The sequence below is a fragment of the Salvelinus namaycush genome, chromosome 24 (assembly GCF_016432855.1).
Source record: "Salvelinus namaycush isolate Seneca chromosome 24, SaNama_1.0, whole genome shotgun sequence".
Classification (NCBI taxonomy): Eukaryota; Metazoa; Chordata; class Actinopteri; order Salmoniformes; family Salmonidae; genus Salvelinus; species Salvelinus namaycush.
The window spans coordinates 1,136,400-1,154,629 of NC_052330.1; the positions used below are offsets into that span (position 1 = coordinate 1,136,400).

Below are 18,230 nucleotides of genomic sequence, written 5' to 3' on the forward strand. Positions count from 1 at the left end.
CTGAGGTCCTGAGCGTTTTGGAGCAGGTTTTCCTCAAGGATCTCTCTGTACTTTGCTCCGTTCATCTTTCCCTTGATCCTGACTAGTCTCCCAGTCCCTGCCCATGAAAAACATCGCCAAAGCATGATGCTACCACCGTTCTTTACCGTAGTGATGGTATTGGCCAGGTAATGAGCGGCGCCTGGTTTCCTCCAGATGTGACGCTTGGCATTCAGGCCAAAGCGTTCAATCTTGGTTTCATCAGACCAGAGATTCTTGTTTCTCTTGGTCTGAGAGTCCTTTAGCGGGCTGTCATGTGCCTTTTACTGAGGAGTGGCTTCCGTCTGGCCACTCTACCATAAAGGCCTGATTGGTGGCGTGCTGCAGAGATGGTTGTCCTTCTGGAAGGTTCTCCCATCTCCTCAGAGGAACTCTGGAGCTCTGTCAGAGAGAACATCGGGTTCTTGGTCACCTCCATAACCAAGGCCCTTCTCCCCCGATTGCTCAGTTTGGCTGTGCGGCCAGCTCTAGGAAGGGTCTTGAGGGTTCCAAACTTCTTCCATTTAAGAATGATGGAGGCCAGTGTTCTTGGGGACCTTCAATGCTGCAGATTTTTTTTGGTACAATTCCTTCGACCTCGTGGCTTGGTTTTTTGCTCTGACATGCACTGTCAACTGTGGAACCTTATATAGACAGGTGTGCGCCTTTTCAAATCATGTTCAATCAATTGTATTTAAAACAGGTGGACTCCAATCACGTTGTAGAAACATCTCAAGGATGATCAATGGAAACAGGATGCACCAGAGCTCAATTTTGAGTATCATAGCAAAGGTCTGAATACTTATGTAACTAAGGTATCCATTTGTTTTTTTATACATTTGCAATAATGTGTAAAAACTTGTTTTTACTTTGTCATTATGAGGCATTGTGGGTAGATTGATGTAAAAATGTAATCAATTTTAGAATAAGGCTGTAACATAGCAAAATGTGGAATAAGTGAAGGGGTCAGAATACTTTCCGAATGCACTATACGTGTTAACTGTTAATATTTGGCAGGGGTTTTTACTTCAACATTGTGTTGTGATGCATCTCTAAAACCTTTCAACACCTTTTCTGGTAGATGTTGTCTATGACCCCTTTTCCATCTGTTTGACCAGAAATCAAAACCTTTAACTATTTTCCATCCTAAATATTTGGAATAAGCAATATGCCTGAATTTCAAAAAAAAAAATAGACTCTTAGCTTTCATTTGACACCCAATTTGACATGCTCCTATGAACTTCACTTGTGCTCATGGGTCCTTTTAGATGGAAATGCCCATATACTACCCTACCATTTATCTCATAAAGTGAAACAAAACATCAAACGTGTGACAGAGATTTGAGCTAAGAGTGTAATTTCTGTGTTGTGTCACAGTTGGCCACCATGTGAGCCTTCCAGGGTGAGCAGCGTCATTAGACATGCAACATTCCCTAATCTCCCATGGATGGGACAGCTCTTTTCTTGGTACAAGTGTGCAGCCTACACAGTTGTCATGTGATCGGACTTTGAGGAAGGGGCTGTGGAAAGTGTGTGTGTGGCATTTTGCAGCCTGGTCTCAGACTAGACGTAAAATAGTAAATGTAAAGCTGTGATATGTTATTTTTGATATGGTATCATAAGATAGATGGCTACTTGAGGCAAATACGAAAGTGGGTGGTTGGTCGGGGTGGATGGGTAGGCGTATAACACGAATGTCTAGCAACCCAAAGGACGAGAGTTTGAATTTCATCATGGACACTTTTGCAACTTTTTAACTACTTACTACTTTTTAGCTACTCTGCAACTACTTAGCATGTTAGCTAACACTTGCCCTAACCAAACCCTTCCCCTAAGCGTAACCCTTTAACCTAGCCAACGTTAGGCAGCTAGCCAACATTAGCCAGCTAGCCAACATTAGCCAGCTATCAAAAATGTGTAACATATCAGACGTTTTTCAAATTCGTAACATATAATACGAAGTGTAAATCATAACATATCATACGAAATGGGCGATGGACATCCACAAATTAATACATACCATACGAAACGTAACAGATCATACTAAATGGAGTGTCTCAGATTTACATACAGAATAATACGAAATGCTCCGAGACCAGGTTGCATTGTGGTATAATCCAGTTTAATGGGGCAGTTATTTTTTCTTTAATAATCCTTTGGTGTTGACCTGCCTAAATGAAATCGAGTTTCCCACTAGGCTTTTATCTCTACCCATCTTTCACTCTATATCCTCCCAGCCTAGATCATTCCCAACACAGATTATTCTCACTAGCTGGACAATATCACTGACATTCTAGGACATTCAATGGCACATCCTCATTCCCAAGCATCCCACATTCAAACTGACAATCATCACACCGACTTGCTGCAGACAATCTCACCCGATCCCTCACCCAGACGCAGTGCCATACACCAAGGGACATTATTACACTGTGGACATTATTATTACATATACAGAAAGTCATTAAATTATAGTTAGATTTAATCTATTTATAGGAACAACCTCAATTCATTGGGGCATGGACTCTACAAGGTGTCAAAAGTGTTCTACAGGAATGTTGGTCCATGTGGACTCCGATGCTTCCCACATTTGTGTCTTGGCTGGATGTCCTTTGGGTGGTGGAACGTTCTTGATAACACTAAACTTTTGAGCGTGAAAACCCCAGCAGCGTTGCATTGGCCCAACCCGGTGCACCTAGCACCAACTACAATACCCCGTTCAAAGGCACTTAAATATTTTGTCTTGCCCATTCAACCACAATGGCACTCAGAGTCCATGTCTCAATTGTCTCAAGGCTTAACAATCCTTATTTAACCGCTCTCCTCCCCTTTATCTACACTGATTGAAGTAGATTTAACAAGTGATATCAATTAGAGATCATAGCTTTCAGCTGGATTCACCTGTTCAGTCTATGTCATGGAAAGAGCAGGTGTCTTCAATGTTTTGTACACTATTATTTCTTAAACCTTCTGATTCAGAACCAACTTTCAATGACTTCAAAACAGAAGTTTCGTTTATTTTGTTTTTCTATGGAGAAAGCACACCTAAAACTGTGAGGTCAGCAGTGTACTAGCTAGCCACTTAACACAACCATCGTTTCCCCTTAAAGATGGATTCTGCCAGGCCCATTCAAACCACTGTAGAGCTCATCTACTCTCTGGAGGGTTAGGTAGCCTTGTCGAGAACCAGGCTACCCTAATCGAAAAACATGGCGAAGTAAATGGCAGAAAGTAGCTCCAACAAGGTGGAAACCCGGTGTAAACAAGTGATGCCTCGTAACACGTCAAACCAATCAAATGCCTTGCATGGACGGAGCTCCAAAGGTGCCTAATAGATTAATGCCACAGGAGCAACATTGCTTGAGGATGGCCGGGAAATCGTAATTAAAACCCCAAGCAGAGGATTTGTAATGCCTTCATCGACTCGATTTTGTGTATAGACTAGAGCACACTTCTGGCAAAACAGAATTCAGTTTTTCCTACAGGTTTTCTTCCATTTTCTGCAATGTTGCAGACTAGCATACTCAGCAAAATGGTCCTACCCAGTCGGAAAACAGTGACAAACATAACACACAGCACCCCTTCTACGGGCACGTGGGGAGGGTTCTTGAAATGTATCAACCAATAAAAATATAGCCACTGGATGCCAGCGGACCATTCAAGCTGTTTCGACTAATACAAAATTCTCCAGACCTCCAAAGTAGGCGTGACAACATGATTCGGAGGTATGGCTACGCAAGACTAGGGGTTAGGGGACAGTGATGACAGCTAGCTCTCTGGAACAACAATGGAGACCCGCTACCAGTGGTGTAAAAGTACTTAAGAAAACATACTTTAAAAGTACTACTTAAGTAGTTTTTGGGGGTATCTGTACTTTACTATCATTATTTGAGAACTTTTACTTCACCACATTCCTGAAGAAAATAAATGTACTTTTGACACCCAAAAGTACTCGTTACATTTTGACAGGAAAATGGTCCAATTCACACACTTATCAAGAGAACATCCCTGGTCACCCCTACTGTCTCTGATCTGGCAGACTCACTAAACACAAGTGCTTGTAAGTCTGAGTGTTGGAGTGTGCCACTGGCTGTGTGTCAATTAAAAGAACATGAAAATCTGGGCGTCTGATTTGTTTAATGTACGGAATTTTAAATGATTTATACTTTTAATTTTGATACTTAAGTGTATTTTAGCAATTACATTTACTTTTGATTCTTACGTATATTTAAAACCAAAAACGTTCACTTTTACTGGAGTCATTTTCTATTAAGGTATCTTTACTCTTACTCAAGTATGGCAATTTGGTACTTTTTCCACCACTGTCCGCTGCACTGATGACCACTGGGCTCTGCCTCACTGCAGCACTGGGTCGCTGCACCCAGCGGTCTATGGGGAGAGGATGGGAGGACTGGTCATTGTGTCCGTGGATGACCAGAGTAGACCATCTGTCTCACTGGCTTTGTTCAATGGATTACAGCTAGGTTGGGTGAGGGGTGGGTGTAGTGAGTGTTGGTGGAAAAGGGGGTTTGGGGAGGGGTGAGGGGGAACACAGGAGGCGTCATCCAGGGCTGAATTGAATACTCTCTAAAAAAAGGCTAGAGCAAGTGGACCAAAGTTCACAGGGGTTAGAAACGGTCAAGCTGAAGCTAAAAGGATTCATCCTCGCTAGCACAGGCTACATCGTCAATATATGCAACAAAAGCTAAACTAATTGGTAGCCTAGTCAATAGGTAACTATAGGTATTCAAAAGGAGATCAGGGAACCATCCTCCGAAAGGTGTCTGAACAGATTAAACCAGCAAGTCAGCAGCATTAATGCTAGGTAAGCTTTCACCTATACTGATGGCCAAAGTTAACATACAATCATAGAAAGAGAATCAATAGAACCGGTATCCCCATTCAAGCCAATGTTCCGACAAAGGGTTCTGTCAAATTACCGTCTGAGCGGCCTTGTCCTTTCTAGAGATTCTATTTCAATGCATACAATACCCCATTGTAAAAGGTGCAACAGGAAAAAAAAAAAAATCATAAACGCAGACAATAGGGACCTACCACATGCCAACCCCCCACCTCTCTGCACCCTTCGAAAATCACTATGATTTTCTTGACAACTATGGGCTGTAGCCTGGCACCCAAACGTAAGTGAAGTGAAACAATGGCGAGGGCAACGTTCGGTCTGGTTTAAAAAGGATAGGTAACGAGGGAAGGAATAGAGAGGAGAGCGGGGCAAGACGCTGGAATGCCGTGTAGACGACTAGAGCAGTGTGGCATGCTCCCCAAGGAGCCTACTACTGTGCGTAAGGCCCTCTGGCTGAGGGCTTTTCACTGGGCTACAGAGCTAGGCCAAGGGCTAATGGCTTACTACCCTGTCTGGCTGCTAACTACCGCTCGGTCAACTCTGAACCAATGACTTTCAAAAGTAGATTCCTTTTCAAATGTACTGTAGAGTCACTATGAATGTAGATGGCATTTCAAGCATTATGGCCATCCAGTGGTGCTCCTCAACTAGTCATAATCATTGTGAAATATCGCATGTTGACATTACCTTCTAGACAAGTCTGACGGATTATTATCAACGCAGATGTTCAATGAGTTTGAATGTACTAAATGGGGGCTCAACTTCCTGATTTGGCCAAGTTTTTTCGCCTTGGTCATTAAGAAATGTAGCGGCCATGACTAAAGCCAAACGAGAGTTGTATTGGGGGGAGGGGTTCATGTGGGTGTCTTGTGTGTGTGTGTGCACGTGGCACGCATTTCTATATTCACTCTGACAAAACAGTACACAGTTACAGTCACTCACACTTCCAGATAACTTCAGTCTAACCAGGTCTTGAAGTCGCCTAGGCTAGTGCTAGACAAACTTGCCAATTATCTTCAGCCGGCTGGAGTGCGACCATGGCAAAGTTGGTTTGACACTGGATAGCCCGTGTACATTGTGTCATTTACTGATTGTCCCTAACTAGCCCCATAGGGATATTGAATGTCAAACCAAATTGACACTGCAATAAATGTGTCCGACTCAACGATGCCACATAGGCCGTTTTCTTAAGGAGAAGTTGCTTTTCAGGGGGAGTCGCTCTTTAAGGGTAGAACTAACCTCTTCCCCAGGCTATTGTGCAAGTCTGATACGTAAACAGTAAGGCTGGCACCGATGACGTGGATGTTGATTAAGGCAGCTCTCCGCACCTCTATGATTCAGAAGGGCTGGGTTAAATGCAGAAGACCCATTTCAGATGAATGCATCGCCTTCCATAAACAATTCAAAGTCGGCCTTAGTGGGATCGACCATAGAATTCTATGGGCGTGACCTTACTTGTCATAATTTGATTTTAGCGACTCAGAAGATTGTGGCATGCTAGCATACGGGGAAGGTGTTGTGGGAGATGATTGGTTGGTGGATTAAGCAATGCCTATGCACCGGGAGTTTCTCCCAATCTTTCTGTACTGGCTAACGAATGCCAAGTTTGATGCACATTTGGGCGGAGGTTTCTGGGAGCGAGATTAAGGGTAGACCTAATGTCCAAAGAAACCACATCTAAAAACTTTTTTTTTTTTTTTTTAAATTACACAAAACAACAGTTTAACAACTGTACCAAACAGCCATTTTAAAATGTTCACAATGACACATTTCGACAGGTACTGTAATATATCAAAAACACATCGGCAGACATGTCATTTTTAAAATCCGAAAAAAACGAATGACACATACCTCAATTTGCACAGAGAGCTTGAGTCTCAAAAGACAATAAAAGTAACGAGACATTTTCAAAACAAAGGAACGTGTCAAAATACATTTCCCAATACAATTATTCTATATTGCATTCACATTTACTTTGAGTGGAAATCTGAAATGCATCCTTGAATCAACATATAAATGATATCTTTGTGTTGATATTAATAATAATAATGAGGGAATTTCCTTCCATCAGATTTCCCATTTGAAAAGGCCACTAAGATGACTCTACATCGGCACAAAAAGCCTCACAAATCCATTCACTAGAAAGAAAGGAAAAGATTCAGTGACATTTCATTTAATCTATAAAGTTATTCTCGCTACTTGAGAAAACAAGGAAGTTGGGCTACTGTTTCGTAGCAGTGTTAGCTCATTTTGAAGCTCTGTGGCTGAAATAACACACTTCAGTTTGGTCATGCAAAGTTGCAGCAGAAGCACTCTGGACACGGTAAAAACATTCAGGATGGATTTTGACTAGGTCCCTTCCAACACATTCATGAGGAATATTAGTATGAATTTCAACAACCCATCCGATGGCTCTCCAGCAGAGATTTAAAACAGAATATTGTTTGGCATTTTGTAGTGCACATTTTCTTCAGTGATAGACCCCCAGGCTTGCAAGGCATCCGATTTTGTTGTTGAATAAAATGGTCGCTGACGTTTGCTGATACAAGATAACCTACAGTACTTACGCAAACAGCAAATCAGTGCTATTTCAAAGCAATTTGAATTATAGGCGTGGTGAAGTTTTTACACAGTGTCTGCCTTCAACTAACAACTGCCATTAAAACAGAGTCAAGGCCAGAAAAAAAGTCTGAGAAAAATTCATTTAAAAATAAACATATTTCCAAAAACAAGTCTACAGCATAGATGGTTCGTCAAATATTCAGAAAAATTTCACAAATTAAATCTATCATCCAAACTAAATATTATAAATGCATCTACAGAGAACATTATAGATCATTACTAATAACTTAAATAAAATTGTAATAACAATTTTCCATTGTGGTGCCAAGGCTAAGAAAATGTATGTTCAAAGCTTATCCCCAAAAAATAAAAAAGTAATGCATAAATGAAAAGGTCCATAGATCAACAAAAAGACCTGCGGAGTAGACAGGTGTGCTTGGCCTTGCAGGTGTCGTGTTAGCTCATGGTACTTGCTGGAGGGGAGTCTCCCTTCTGTCCTTTATTGAGAAGCTTTGGCACAGAGACACCGTGGAGGGATGGGATGACAGTGACGCATCACAACATGGCGCTAATGTGGGGAAGGATACACACGCAGCAGGCCAGACCAGGCCGCATCCATGGCGGTTGAGGGGGTCAGAGGTGAGGATGTGGCGAGGGGTTGGCAGTGGAGGGGGGGGTAGGCAGTGGGAGGGTTAAGGGCTGGGACAAAGGGTGTCTTCGAACAAGACCGCGGTAGTGGATCCATTTTCCTACCAGTGTTTCCTGAATCAGAGCGCGCTGTACACACGACAACCCACTGTAAACTTTGGCCCGCACTTTTTAAAAACTTCCATCCACTTTAGTAGTGATTCAATCCTTCTTCCAACTGTGTCCGGTCTGTCTCACAGAGAAGATTCCACCTCTCGGGTGAAAATGACCTCGGGCTCCGGGGTCCGGGGGACCACCTGGACGACTGCAGAAGCCGCCTGCTCCAGAACTGAATCTCCGGCTGCTCCCTCTGGGGTCTCGCTGACCACCTCCATTGCAGAGGCCGCCAGCACCTTCCCCTCGCCTGCCGGACCAGGGCCAGCAACACCCTGCTTGTCTGCAGCGCCACAGCACAACTTGGGCGCACACTGCGTCCGGCAGGAGAGCTCGCAGAGGGAGGCGCTTGACTCGGAATTGATCGTGACAAACTCGGGCTGGATGGTGGTGGCATGGATGCCTTCGTCGTGGAAGAAATCCTTGATGCGCTTGGCCACGTCCATGTAGGATGTGGGGTCGTGGCACTTGATGTGCGCCGTGGCGATGATGCGCGAGCCCGCCAGCTGCCAGATGTGCAGCTCATGAATGGCCAGCACGCCGTCCAGCGAGAGCAGCCGCTCGTTGAGGCGGTGCATGTCGATCTGTTTGGGCACCGTCTGCAGTAGGATCAGCGCAGACTCCTTGAGCAGTGGGTAGGTGGTGTAGAGCAGGATACCCACCATGATGATGCACAGCGTGGGGTCAAGGTAGAGCACCCAGCATGGCCCCACCATGGTCCGCTGAAAGCTAGAACCGTTGCCGTCCATGGACAGGTCCACCAGGGTGTGGTTAACGTGTGGGTGGTCTGTCGAGTGGCATGGGTTGAAGCAGGTCTCGCCAGGCGGGCACGGCCTCCACACAAAGGTGAAGATAAGGGCATTGACCACCACGATGACAGAGCCCAGGGCGTCGCCCAGCACGTGCAGGAAGACGCCGCGCATGTTGAGTGAAGCCTCATCGTGGCTGTGGTCCATGTCCTCGTAGGCGGCGCTGCCGTTCATATGCACCTCGCCGTCGTTGCGAACAATCTCTGAAGGAAGAAGACGGGGACAAGGGGTTAAAGAGGTCAAGGAGGGTGGGGGCGGTTGTGCAAAAGCACAGCCCTGTTAGAAATTCATCCTTCCTAGTTTCTTTGAGATAATTTCTCTCCATTTAACTAGGAAAGTCAGTTAAGAACAAATTCTTATTTACAATGACGGCCTACTGGGCAACAGTGAGTTAACTGCCTAGTTCAGGGGCAGAATGACAGATTTTTACCTTTTCAGCTCGGGGATTTGATCTAGCAACCAGTTACTGGTTACTGGCCCAACGCTCTAACCACTAGGCTACCAGCATTGATCTATAAGTGATTGGATAGGTGAAAGCAAGGTGACCACCATCCCCAATGAGAACCAATTCAGATCCGAGACTACTTCAAGGAAGGTACAAAGGATGCATTTCTAGTATTTGAACAGCGACAACATATTTGAGAGGATGATAGACAGAATGGCAGAGACTCTTGCATCAATGGGATGGAGAAAAGAAAATGCTGATAATTACAAAGACGAGGAATGACTGGAAATCTTCATTTGGAATGACTCACATCCAGCCGCGGTTTATTAGCTGCCTCATCCAACTACTGACCACCATATCAAACCATAATGATTGATGACTTCATCAGAGGTTTTGGAGGACATGGTTGATGTGCCGTAAGTTACGGCTGCCCGAGGCGATAAACACCTTGATAAGAAGCTAAGGCTTTAATTAAAACCATTTCCTTCAACGTAGAGAAGAATGTAGGCCGTAGTACATCACCTTCCCAGTTCCCATTCTGTAAATGAACTACACCCGGCGTGGTGGTGGTAGCCAGTAAATTAACGGACCACAACAGACTCCCCTGCTTAACACCTTGAGGAAATTCAATTAATGTCTGCAGACAGCTTGATTGCCTAGACCTACGCTACGACTCATACGGCTACATAATGGCCAATGGCACCGGAACCAGCGCTAGGCTAATAGCCTCTCTCCCAGCACTCAGTGACGTAGGGGTAATTCATCAGGGCCTAATGGTGTGGCTGAATCAGGGGAATTCGGTCGTGTCACTGTTTGAGATGATGTATAGCCGGGTTGCAGCGATCAGTGCATATGGAGGAGGGAGAAATGGGATCCATTTACTGAAACTGGCAGAGCCTGACAGGCCCATTGTAGAGGGGAAACATACAGTCTCCTGGTTTAACTATTTTCTGTCCCAACAGGAGGCAGCTCTCAGCTCACAGACCCTAGTATCAGCCAGGAGATCATGGTCATTATCTGAATCTGGTGGATTGCCATGTTTACACCATGATATCCTGCTAATATGATAAAACAATTGGTGACAAGAATCACTGAAGGCCTCTGACTGGGATTTATATAAACCATTTTTTTTTGGTAGTATATAAACCACTTATAATATGTGGGTTTTGTGAAGGAAGACAACTTCCTGTTATGGATGTAGAAGCACGAGTAGTGACAATACGGATTAAATGTCTTCTAATAAGGTCACGATTTGAAAGCCCGGACTGTTCTCTTCAAATACTCAATGTAATTTGAGGGATAAAATCAGGATGGCTGGGACTTTCACAATTTTGGTTTTGTAACAAGTCATGACACGTCTGCCACCATGTAAAACATCTGCAGGCTGACCCTAGGTCAGATTTTCCAGATAAGTTTGATTCAAATTCTTTGTAATATCACAGTGAGCATGCAAAGGGGCTGCACAGTTTTATGAAGCATTGTGTATTTTACAGACAAGCATAGAGACAGAACCTGCGGATATTTCTCCAGAAATGGGAATAATTGTTTTCCTGAAGTGGCAAAAAGAATGGTGGCAGTTCCTTGAGATAAGAGATTCAATTTAAAGGGTCTGTTGTGCACTCTCATGGCCTCTGCAAAAGGCATTTCAAAATGGTGTGTGCAGAATAGGCATAGTCATGGGCCACATTGTTCTCTCAAGTCACTGCTGATACCAGTCACTGACGCCTACTAATATTATAATGAATATAGCCTTATCACTGTTTCTATTAAAAACTACAGATGTCATTGTGCCTCTGCCCAACCATTACTCGTTGTGAGCCACTGGTCTGTCTGGTAAATGTCTCCTATAGGCCCATTTGGCAACATATGATAGATATACTGATGATGCCCAAATCAGGAGACTCACATTAGCCCAGTTACACCTTTGAGATGGTAGTGGATATTGATCCATCTACAATACAGAAGAAACCCAGCCAAGACCATGTGAGACTGGCTGTGTTGAATGTCTCTCCTCAAAGGCAAACATATGAAAGGGTTAACGAGAACACCACAGAGACAGTTTTGGATTAAAGACCACTCCATATTGAGTAGGCCTTCAAATTTCAGTTCTTTGAATAAAATCGTTGTCAGTGTGAGATTATGCGAGTATGTCCTCAACCTGACAGGCTAGTATGGTTGTTTCATATCTGATATCTTAAATGAAGAGCTGTCTTGATATGATTCATAGTAGAACAATGAACCCAAGGTGAAAAAAAGATCAGTATCACCGGGCGCCAAAGGGTCAAATTCTGAGTGAAAGATTGTAGCTAGACAAGTACAGTAGCTACATCTACACAGTATGTTGACAGTATAGCTACTTACTGTAAAATACGAATAATGAATTACATAACTTACCATGTCTACGTCTCTCGGTGTCCACGCTATTAGAGGGGCTGTTGTGGCTTCCCACCAGGTTGTTGGACTCCTCTCCTGATGATCCATTCGGTCTTTCTGACTTGCATATTTTACCCCTCTTGTTTTTCTTATTTCCATGAGAATGGCCTCCTCCGTGAGAGTGCCCGTGTCCACCACCTGCGTGTCCGTGGAACAAGCACAGCCCGAGGAGGTTGACCAGGAGCCCGGCGGCCCCCACACCGATTACTACATGGGGTTTCTCGATTTCATGTGGGTTGGTGAATCGCTCGACGGCCTCCAAGATAATGGTGAAACAGAGAGCTGTGAGGAACACTGCGTTTACGAGAGCTCCCATCACCTCCGCCCGGATCCATCCGAACGTGTTTTTATTTGTCGATTGCGTCTTCTCAGCGAAGCGCACCGCCACCAAAGCCACAACCAGCGCTATGACATCCGATAGCATATGAAAGGAGTCCGACAGCATTGCCAAAGATGCCGTGATCCGACTGACGACTACCTCCACGATAAAAAAAACAAATGTCAATGAAAGCATGCATAGTAGCCGCACACGATTAGGCTCACAGGCCATTTTTCTCCGCTGGTCACTTGTTTAGCTAGATAACTGAGTTAGCTAGCTAGTTAGCTTACAATATGCTGGTAGCTATCTGTAGCGTGCCAATCGAGACTGGAAGCATATGATGGGATTCCATCACGTATTGTAAATATGTATATGCTCGCTAAAAATTCGTAATTATCGTACGATTACAACCGACTCCAATTCCAGATACAGCAAAAAAAGATGTTGGTTCCTCAAAAGCCGCCAACTGGGAAAATTAGAAGACGGGGGTATATTTCAGAAACGTTGACTTTGATTTGCAGACGGCTGAAACTTTGCACCCGAGCCGGTAAAGTTTCCACAACGAATGAGGCACGCCCTGGTATTTTGCTATTGGTTATTATGGATAAAGTAGAATTTGGTTGGTCAATTTTCCCAACCATTTCACATGGGCGGAGCCGAGCGTTGCTATGTAGGCACGTTGCGTAAAGCAAACATTTCGAGGTCGTCGTTTGGAATCATCCATCATCTAACATTTTGTGACTCCTTGTTTTTTAGGAAGGTGTATAACATCTCCACAATGCCCGTTGTCTTATTTTTGTTCGCTAACAAAATGGTATCCACCCAATAGACATTAGGTTACTTAGACTACTTGTTAAGCACAATTACAAACCGAAAAGAAGCCTACACCTACTCTGAAAATATCTAAATGAAAATCGACATGTTATTTCTCAATCTGTTTAAAAAATATATTTTCGAGGGAAAATGTCCTAGCAACACTTAAAGTAGATTGAACAATTTAGAACGCATCCTGGCCATCACACAGTCACAGGATTATGGACCGCAATTTGGGTCATTGCCTGTCAAAAAAGATACACATCAAATAACGCTATTTGACGTACCAAATTAGCTTGTTGACCAATCAGGACCTATATATGACTAGAGTAATTTAACAAATTATTGTTTTACGTCGTTATTACACCATCACTCGTATTTCATGTCACAGCGATTCACCAATACGTATGCTATGATGCTGGTAAAGTTGTGTCTCGCGCACCTGCTGCACTTCAACACAGACACACTCCCCCAAGCTCTCGGACTGATTAATGGTGGTCGGACACACCTATGTGAAGCTAGACACAATAAGGATTAGCCACAATAGTTGCGTTTGCGGTTCGCCTTCAAAATACAAGCCTCAGTAAATTTGATGCAAATAGTGCCATAATAGAATAGATCATGCTAAACGAGGTTGGAATGTGTCATATAAATTCAACAAAAGACAATTTGTTACATTGAGAAAAATCTGTTGAAATCACACTATGGATGCATTAGACTTTAGAATTGCATTTTATATAACAACATTCCCACCTCGTTTAGCATACCTATTTCACTGTACAGCCTTCCCTTTAGATTGTGGATCAATGACATTGGGTATCAGTCTACTCAGTGACACCCACAGAATTTGAAACCACTGTGAAATGAGACACATTTATTGTATCACTGAACACTTCCAGAGGAAAAACAATATAAAGTGGATGTTTTGGAGTCTGATAACTCTGAGGAGGACTTTTGAAAAAAGCACTTGGGTACTAAGCAGACTGATAACCCATTTAATTGATCCCAAATCCGTAGGTAAGGCTGTACAGTGCAATATAAATGTCAATACGCACAAAAGGCTGACTGGGGAGGCGATTTCCCACAGCCAAAGTCCTGCAATAAGAGTTATGACGTTAATATTTGCGTAAACTCTTCACAGTTGTGTTCTGTGGGTCTAACAAAGTAGACTTATACCCCATGTAATTGCTTCACATTCCAACACGCCAACCTTGTTTAACTTTATCTAGTCTAAATATGGCATGATTCCACCAATTGTAACCATTTGCGTCACTTTCAAAGAGGGAGTTTTATTTTGAAGTCGAACCGCAAATTCCACTATTGTGGCTAGTCGTTATTGTGGCTAGCTTCATAGCACGGTCCAGTCAAGCCTCACTAGCCAGATGAAGCTATCTGGCTGCTTGTAACGTTAGCTTTGGGCAACAGGGTTAAGTAGCTGGCGTGCTAGTTATTTTCATGAACTGAAGTTCGATTTCAATAGGACAAGTGGCTACCTAGCTAATACTTACTCACAAGGATTTCTAAATCAATACTAAGAATATTGAAAATGACTGCAGTTTCTACTGGTCATTGTTTTCAGGCTGCGTGCATTGGTGCTAGCTAGGAGGGTAGCTAGTTAGAGTTTCTAATAACATCTGTATCAAAGATATTTGCAAACATTTTTGATCCTGCTCTTATTTCAAATGATCATTGATTGTTTTCCCATTCGGTCGAACAAATAAAGCCTTATTTTACCAACGTGGTATTGTTAACACACCGTGCAAATTCAGCACACACAACATTCTATAATATAATTTTGTTATTTGACGTATCTTTTTTGTCAAGCAAAGACCCAAACGGCGGTCCATACAGGATTCATTTTGGAAGAACGTCTTCACCTGCAGATTTCTCCAGCTACTTTCGAACGACAGTTCAACCATTCCAACATGAAATGAAGAGGAGAAATGACTACCTCTTGTGGAAGACGCTGACTACTACAACCTTTTACATCTAGAGTACACTAGATTAGCAAAAGTATGTGGACACCTGCTCGTTGAATATCGCATTCCAAAATCATGGGCATTAATATGGAATTGGTCCCCCCTTTGCTGCTATAACAGCCTCCACTCTTCTGGGAAAGCTATCCACTAGATGGAACATTGCTGGGTGGACTTGCTTAAAGCGATAAGGCATGGCTCGCAGTTGAATTCCAATTCATCCCAAAGGTGTTCGATGGGGTTGAGGTCAGGGCTCTGTGCAGGCCAGTCAAGTTCTTCCACACTGACTTCGACAAACCATTTCTGTACGGACCTCGCTTTGTGCACAGGGCATTGTCATGCTGAAACAGGAAAGGGCCTTCCCCAAACTGTTGCCACAAAGTTGGATGCACAGAATCTTCTTGAATGTAATTTTATGCTGTAGCATTCTGATTTCCCTTCACTGGAACTAAGGGGCCTAGCCCAAACCATGAAAAACTGCCCCAGACCAATATTCTTCCTCTACCAAACTTTACAGTTGGCAGGTAGCGATCGGGCGGGTAGTGATCTCCTGGCATCCGCCAAACTCAGATTCGTCCTTCAGATTGCCAGATGATGAAGCATGATTCACCACTCCAGAGAAAGTGTTTCCACTGCTCCAGAGAACAATGGCAGCTAGCTTTACACCACTCCAGCCGACGCATGGCATTGTGCATGGTGATCTTAGACTTGTGTCTGCTTGGCCATGGAAACCCATTTCATGAAGCTCCCAACAAACAGTTATTGTGCTGACGTTGCTTCCAGAGGCAGTTGGAAATCAGTAGTGAGTGTTGCAACCAAGGAAAGACCATTTTTATGTGCTACAGCACTCAGTGGTCCCGTTCTGTGAGCTTGTGTGGCCTACCACTTCGCGGCTGAGCGATTGTTGCTCCTAGACGTTTCCACTTTACAATAACAGCACTTACAGTTGACCGGGGAAGCTCTAGCAGGGCAGGACATTTTACAAACTGACTTGTTGGAAAGGTGGCATCCTATGACAGCGCCATGTTGAAAGTCACTGAGCTCTTCAGCAATGCCATTTTACTGCCAATGTTTGTCTATGGAGATTGCATGGCTGTGTGCTCGATTTTATACACCTGTCACTCCAGGTGTGCCTGAAATAGCCAAATCCACTAATTTGAAGGGGTGCCCACATACTTTTGTATATAAAGTGTATATCTATAGCTAGGTTTCCATCCAATTGGCGACATATTTTCATGCGAATATTCTAAAATCCCCATAGAGAAAATATGCACATTTTCATCCAACCGTTTCATGCTGATTCATTTTTATTTAACTAGGAAAGACAATTAAGAACACCTTCTTATTTAACATTGATGGCCTACCCCGGCCAAACCCTCCCCTAACCCAGACGACGCTGTGCCAATTGTGCGCGGCCCTATGGGACTCCCGATCACGGCCGGTTGTGATACAGGCCGGGATCGAACCTGGGTCTGTGGTGACGCCTCTAGCACTTTGCTGCGCCACCTGATTCATGAAAAAAGTCACGACCGGGCTGATGGAAACATGAAACGCTGGTACAATTTTATAAATGTCGACAATTTGTTCGTTCCACATGATGCACGTTTTGGTTTTTGCTCTCGAACTATACAGTGGATTAAAATAATCAAAGCTTTATTTGAATCACCTGTGTAGTGCTAGGGCGAAAAACAAAATGTGCATCCAGAGTGGGCCCCATGCCCGAATTTTGGAAACCCTGTATTTGGCTAGAGGGAATAAATTATGAACTTCACAGGGTGGTGAATGTGCAAAGTAATGAGCTTGATGCTCCTTTCCAATAAATATCGACTGTCTTATTCTGGTGACATGAAGATCGATGCTTGGCTGCAGTTTAACAAATCCAAATAATATCGCTCTTATCCATATTAATCTCATAATGTAGGTAGCCTACCCGCACTGTATTGTGCATTTGATCTCCCCATGTGCTAGCGACAGCCGAGCGAGCCTCCCACTTTAGTGCGAGTGAAATTAGTTCCGAACTGAATGTATGCGTCTAAGAAGTAGTTTTCACATACACAATTTATATGTCCTGACTCAGAATCATATATGCTTCCAAAAATAACATGATCGCTGTGTTAAGAACGTTTATTTTGATCGACATTCTGCATTTATCAGAGTGCCGTCTGGTAGCCTGATTTCAGATGTGTCCATGTAAACATGATTATTAGGGTAGTCGTTATTCTTGCAAAGCACGTAAACGTTTTAATCAAACTATTATATTAATTTGACTATCCACAAAAATTGCATTATTGTGTGCATGTAACCGTACTCAATCAACAGATAAACCTTACAAGGTGAGAATGAGATCACTTGCATGTAACGTAAATCTTTCATTTAGAAATAAAGAGAATGTACATTCTTCAACAATAATCAATCTCTGACATAGCTTCCTCTACAAGAGGGCACTCACCCTTATATGTTATATTCCCAAATAATTTACATGGTCACATTTCTTTGCAAACTGCTGAGAACATAAAATTAAACATTTAGAAAAGTGTAGCAAGAGCTGACCATGTAGGCCTAACCAAAATGCCCATTTGAGATGAATAACAGGAGACAAGCCAAGGGCAAAAGAACAATAAAGCACAAAGGACAAATGTCAATCAGGTAACAATTCCACCGAAACAGACATTTGTTGGGTCACCAGTGTCTATTTTTAACAGAAAACAGTGGCCTCAACATTTGCCAACCCTTCCCAATTCCTAAACTCATATTTGCAAAACATTTACATATTTCCAGCAGTGTATGTGGGAGTGTACACCCATTAAAACATCTCTGGATACTGTACCAACACAGCCCTTCAAATATATTTTTAATGCCACAGTATGTACAAAGCATCATAACTTCAGTGCAATTCAGTCTAACATCGACACATTTGAAATGTCGAGGTGGAAAAAACACACACACTGCTAAAAAACATATTTGGTATCCAATATTTAGCAATTTCATCACAGTACAAATCACTCACACTATGATACAAATAAATTAAAGCTACATATTTTCCCTAAAGGGTATGACCACTAGCTTTCAGTAGCTCTTAAACTCTCTATTAGTCAGAAAGACTGAGCAGAGACCAGTAGCTTCTGGGACATAGCTCAGACATCCATTCACATGACACTGATAATCAGGCCCTAAACAGCAGGCTCTCCTGGTG

The 18,230-nt window shown here is 43.2% G+C and overlaps 1 protein-coding gene across 1 annotated transcript; it reads right to left on the reverse strand.

Moving 5' to 3' along the window:
- Window positions 1–6,584: 6,584 nt before the first annotated feature.
- On the reverse strand, window positions 6,585–12,795 carry LOC120019585 (zinc transporter 1-like). The gene is made up of 2 exons (XM_038962894.1): window positions 11,891–12,795; window positions 6,585–9,254 (listed from the first exon to the last, which is right to left on the reverse strand). Exons 1-2 carry the CDS (start codon window positions 12,477–12,479, stop codon window positions 8,323–8,325), a joined length of 1,521 nt encoding a protein of 506 aa, XP_038818822.1. The 5' UTR covers window positions 12,480–12,795; the 3' UTR covers window positions 6,585–8,322.
- Between the last annotated feature and the right edge of the window lie 5,435 nt (window positions 12,796–18,230).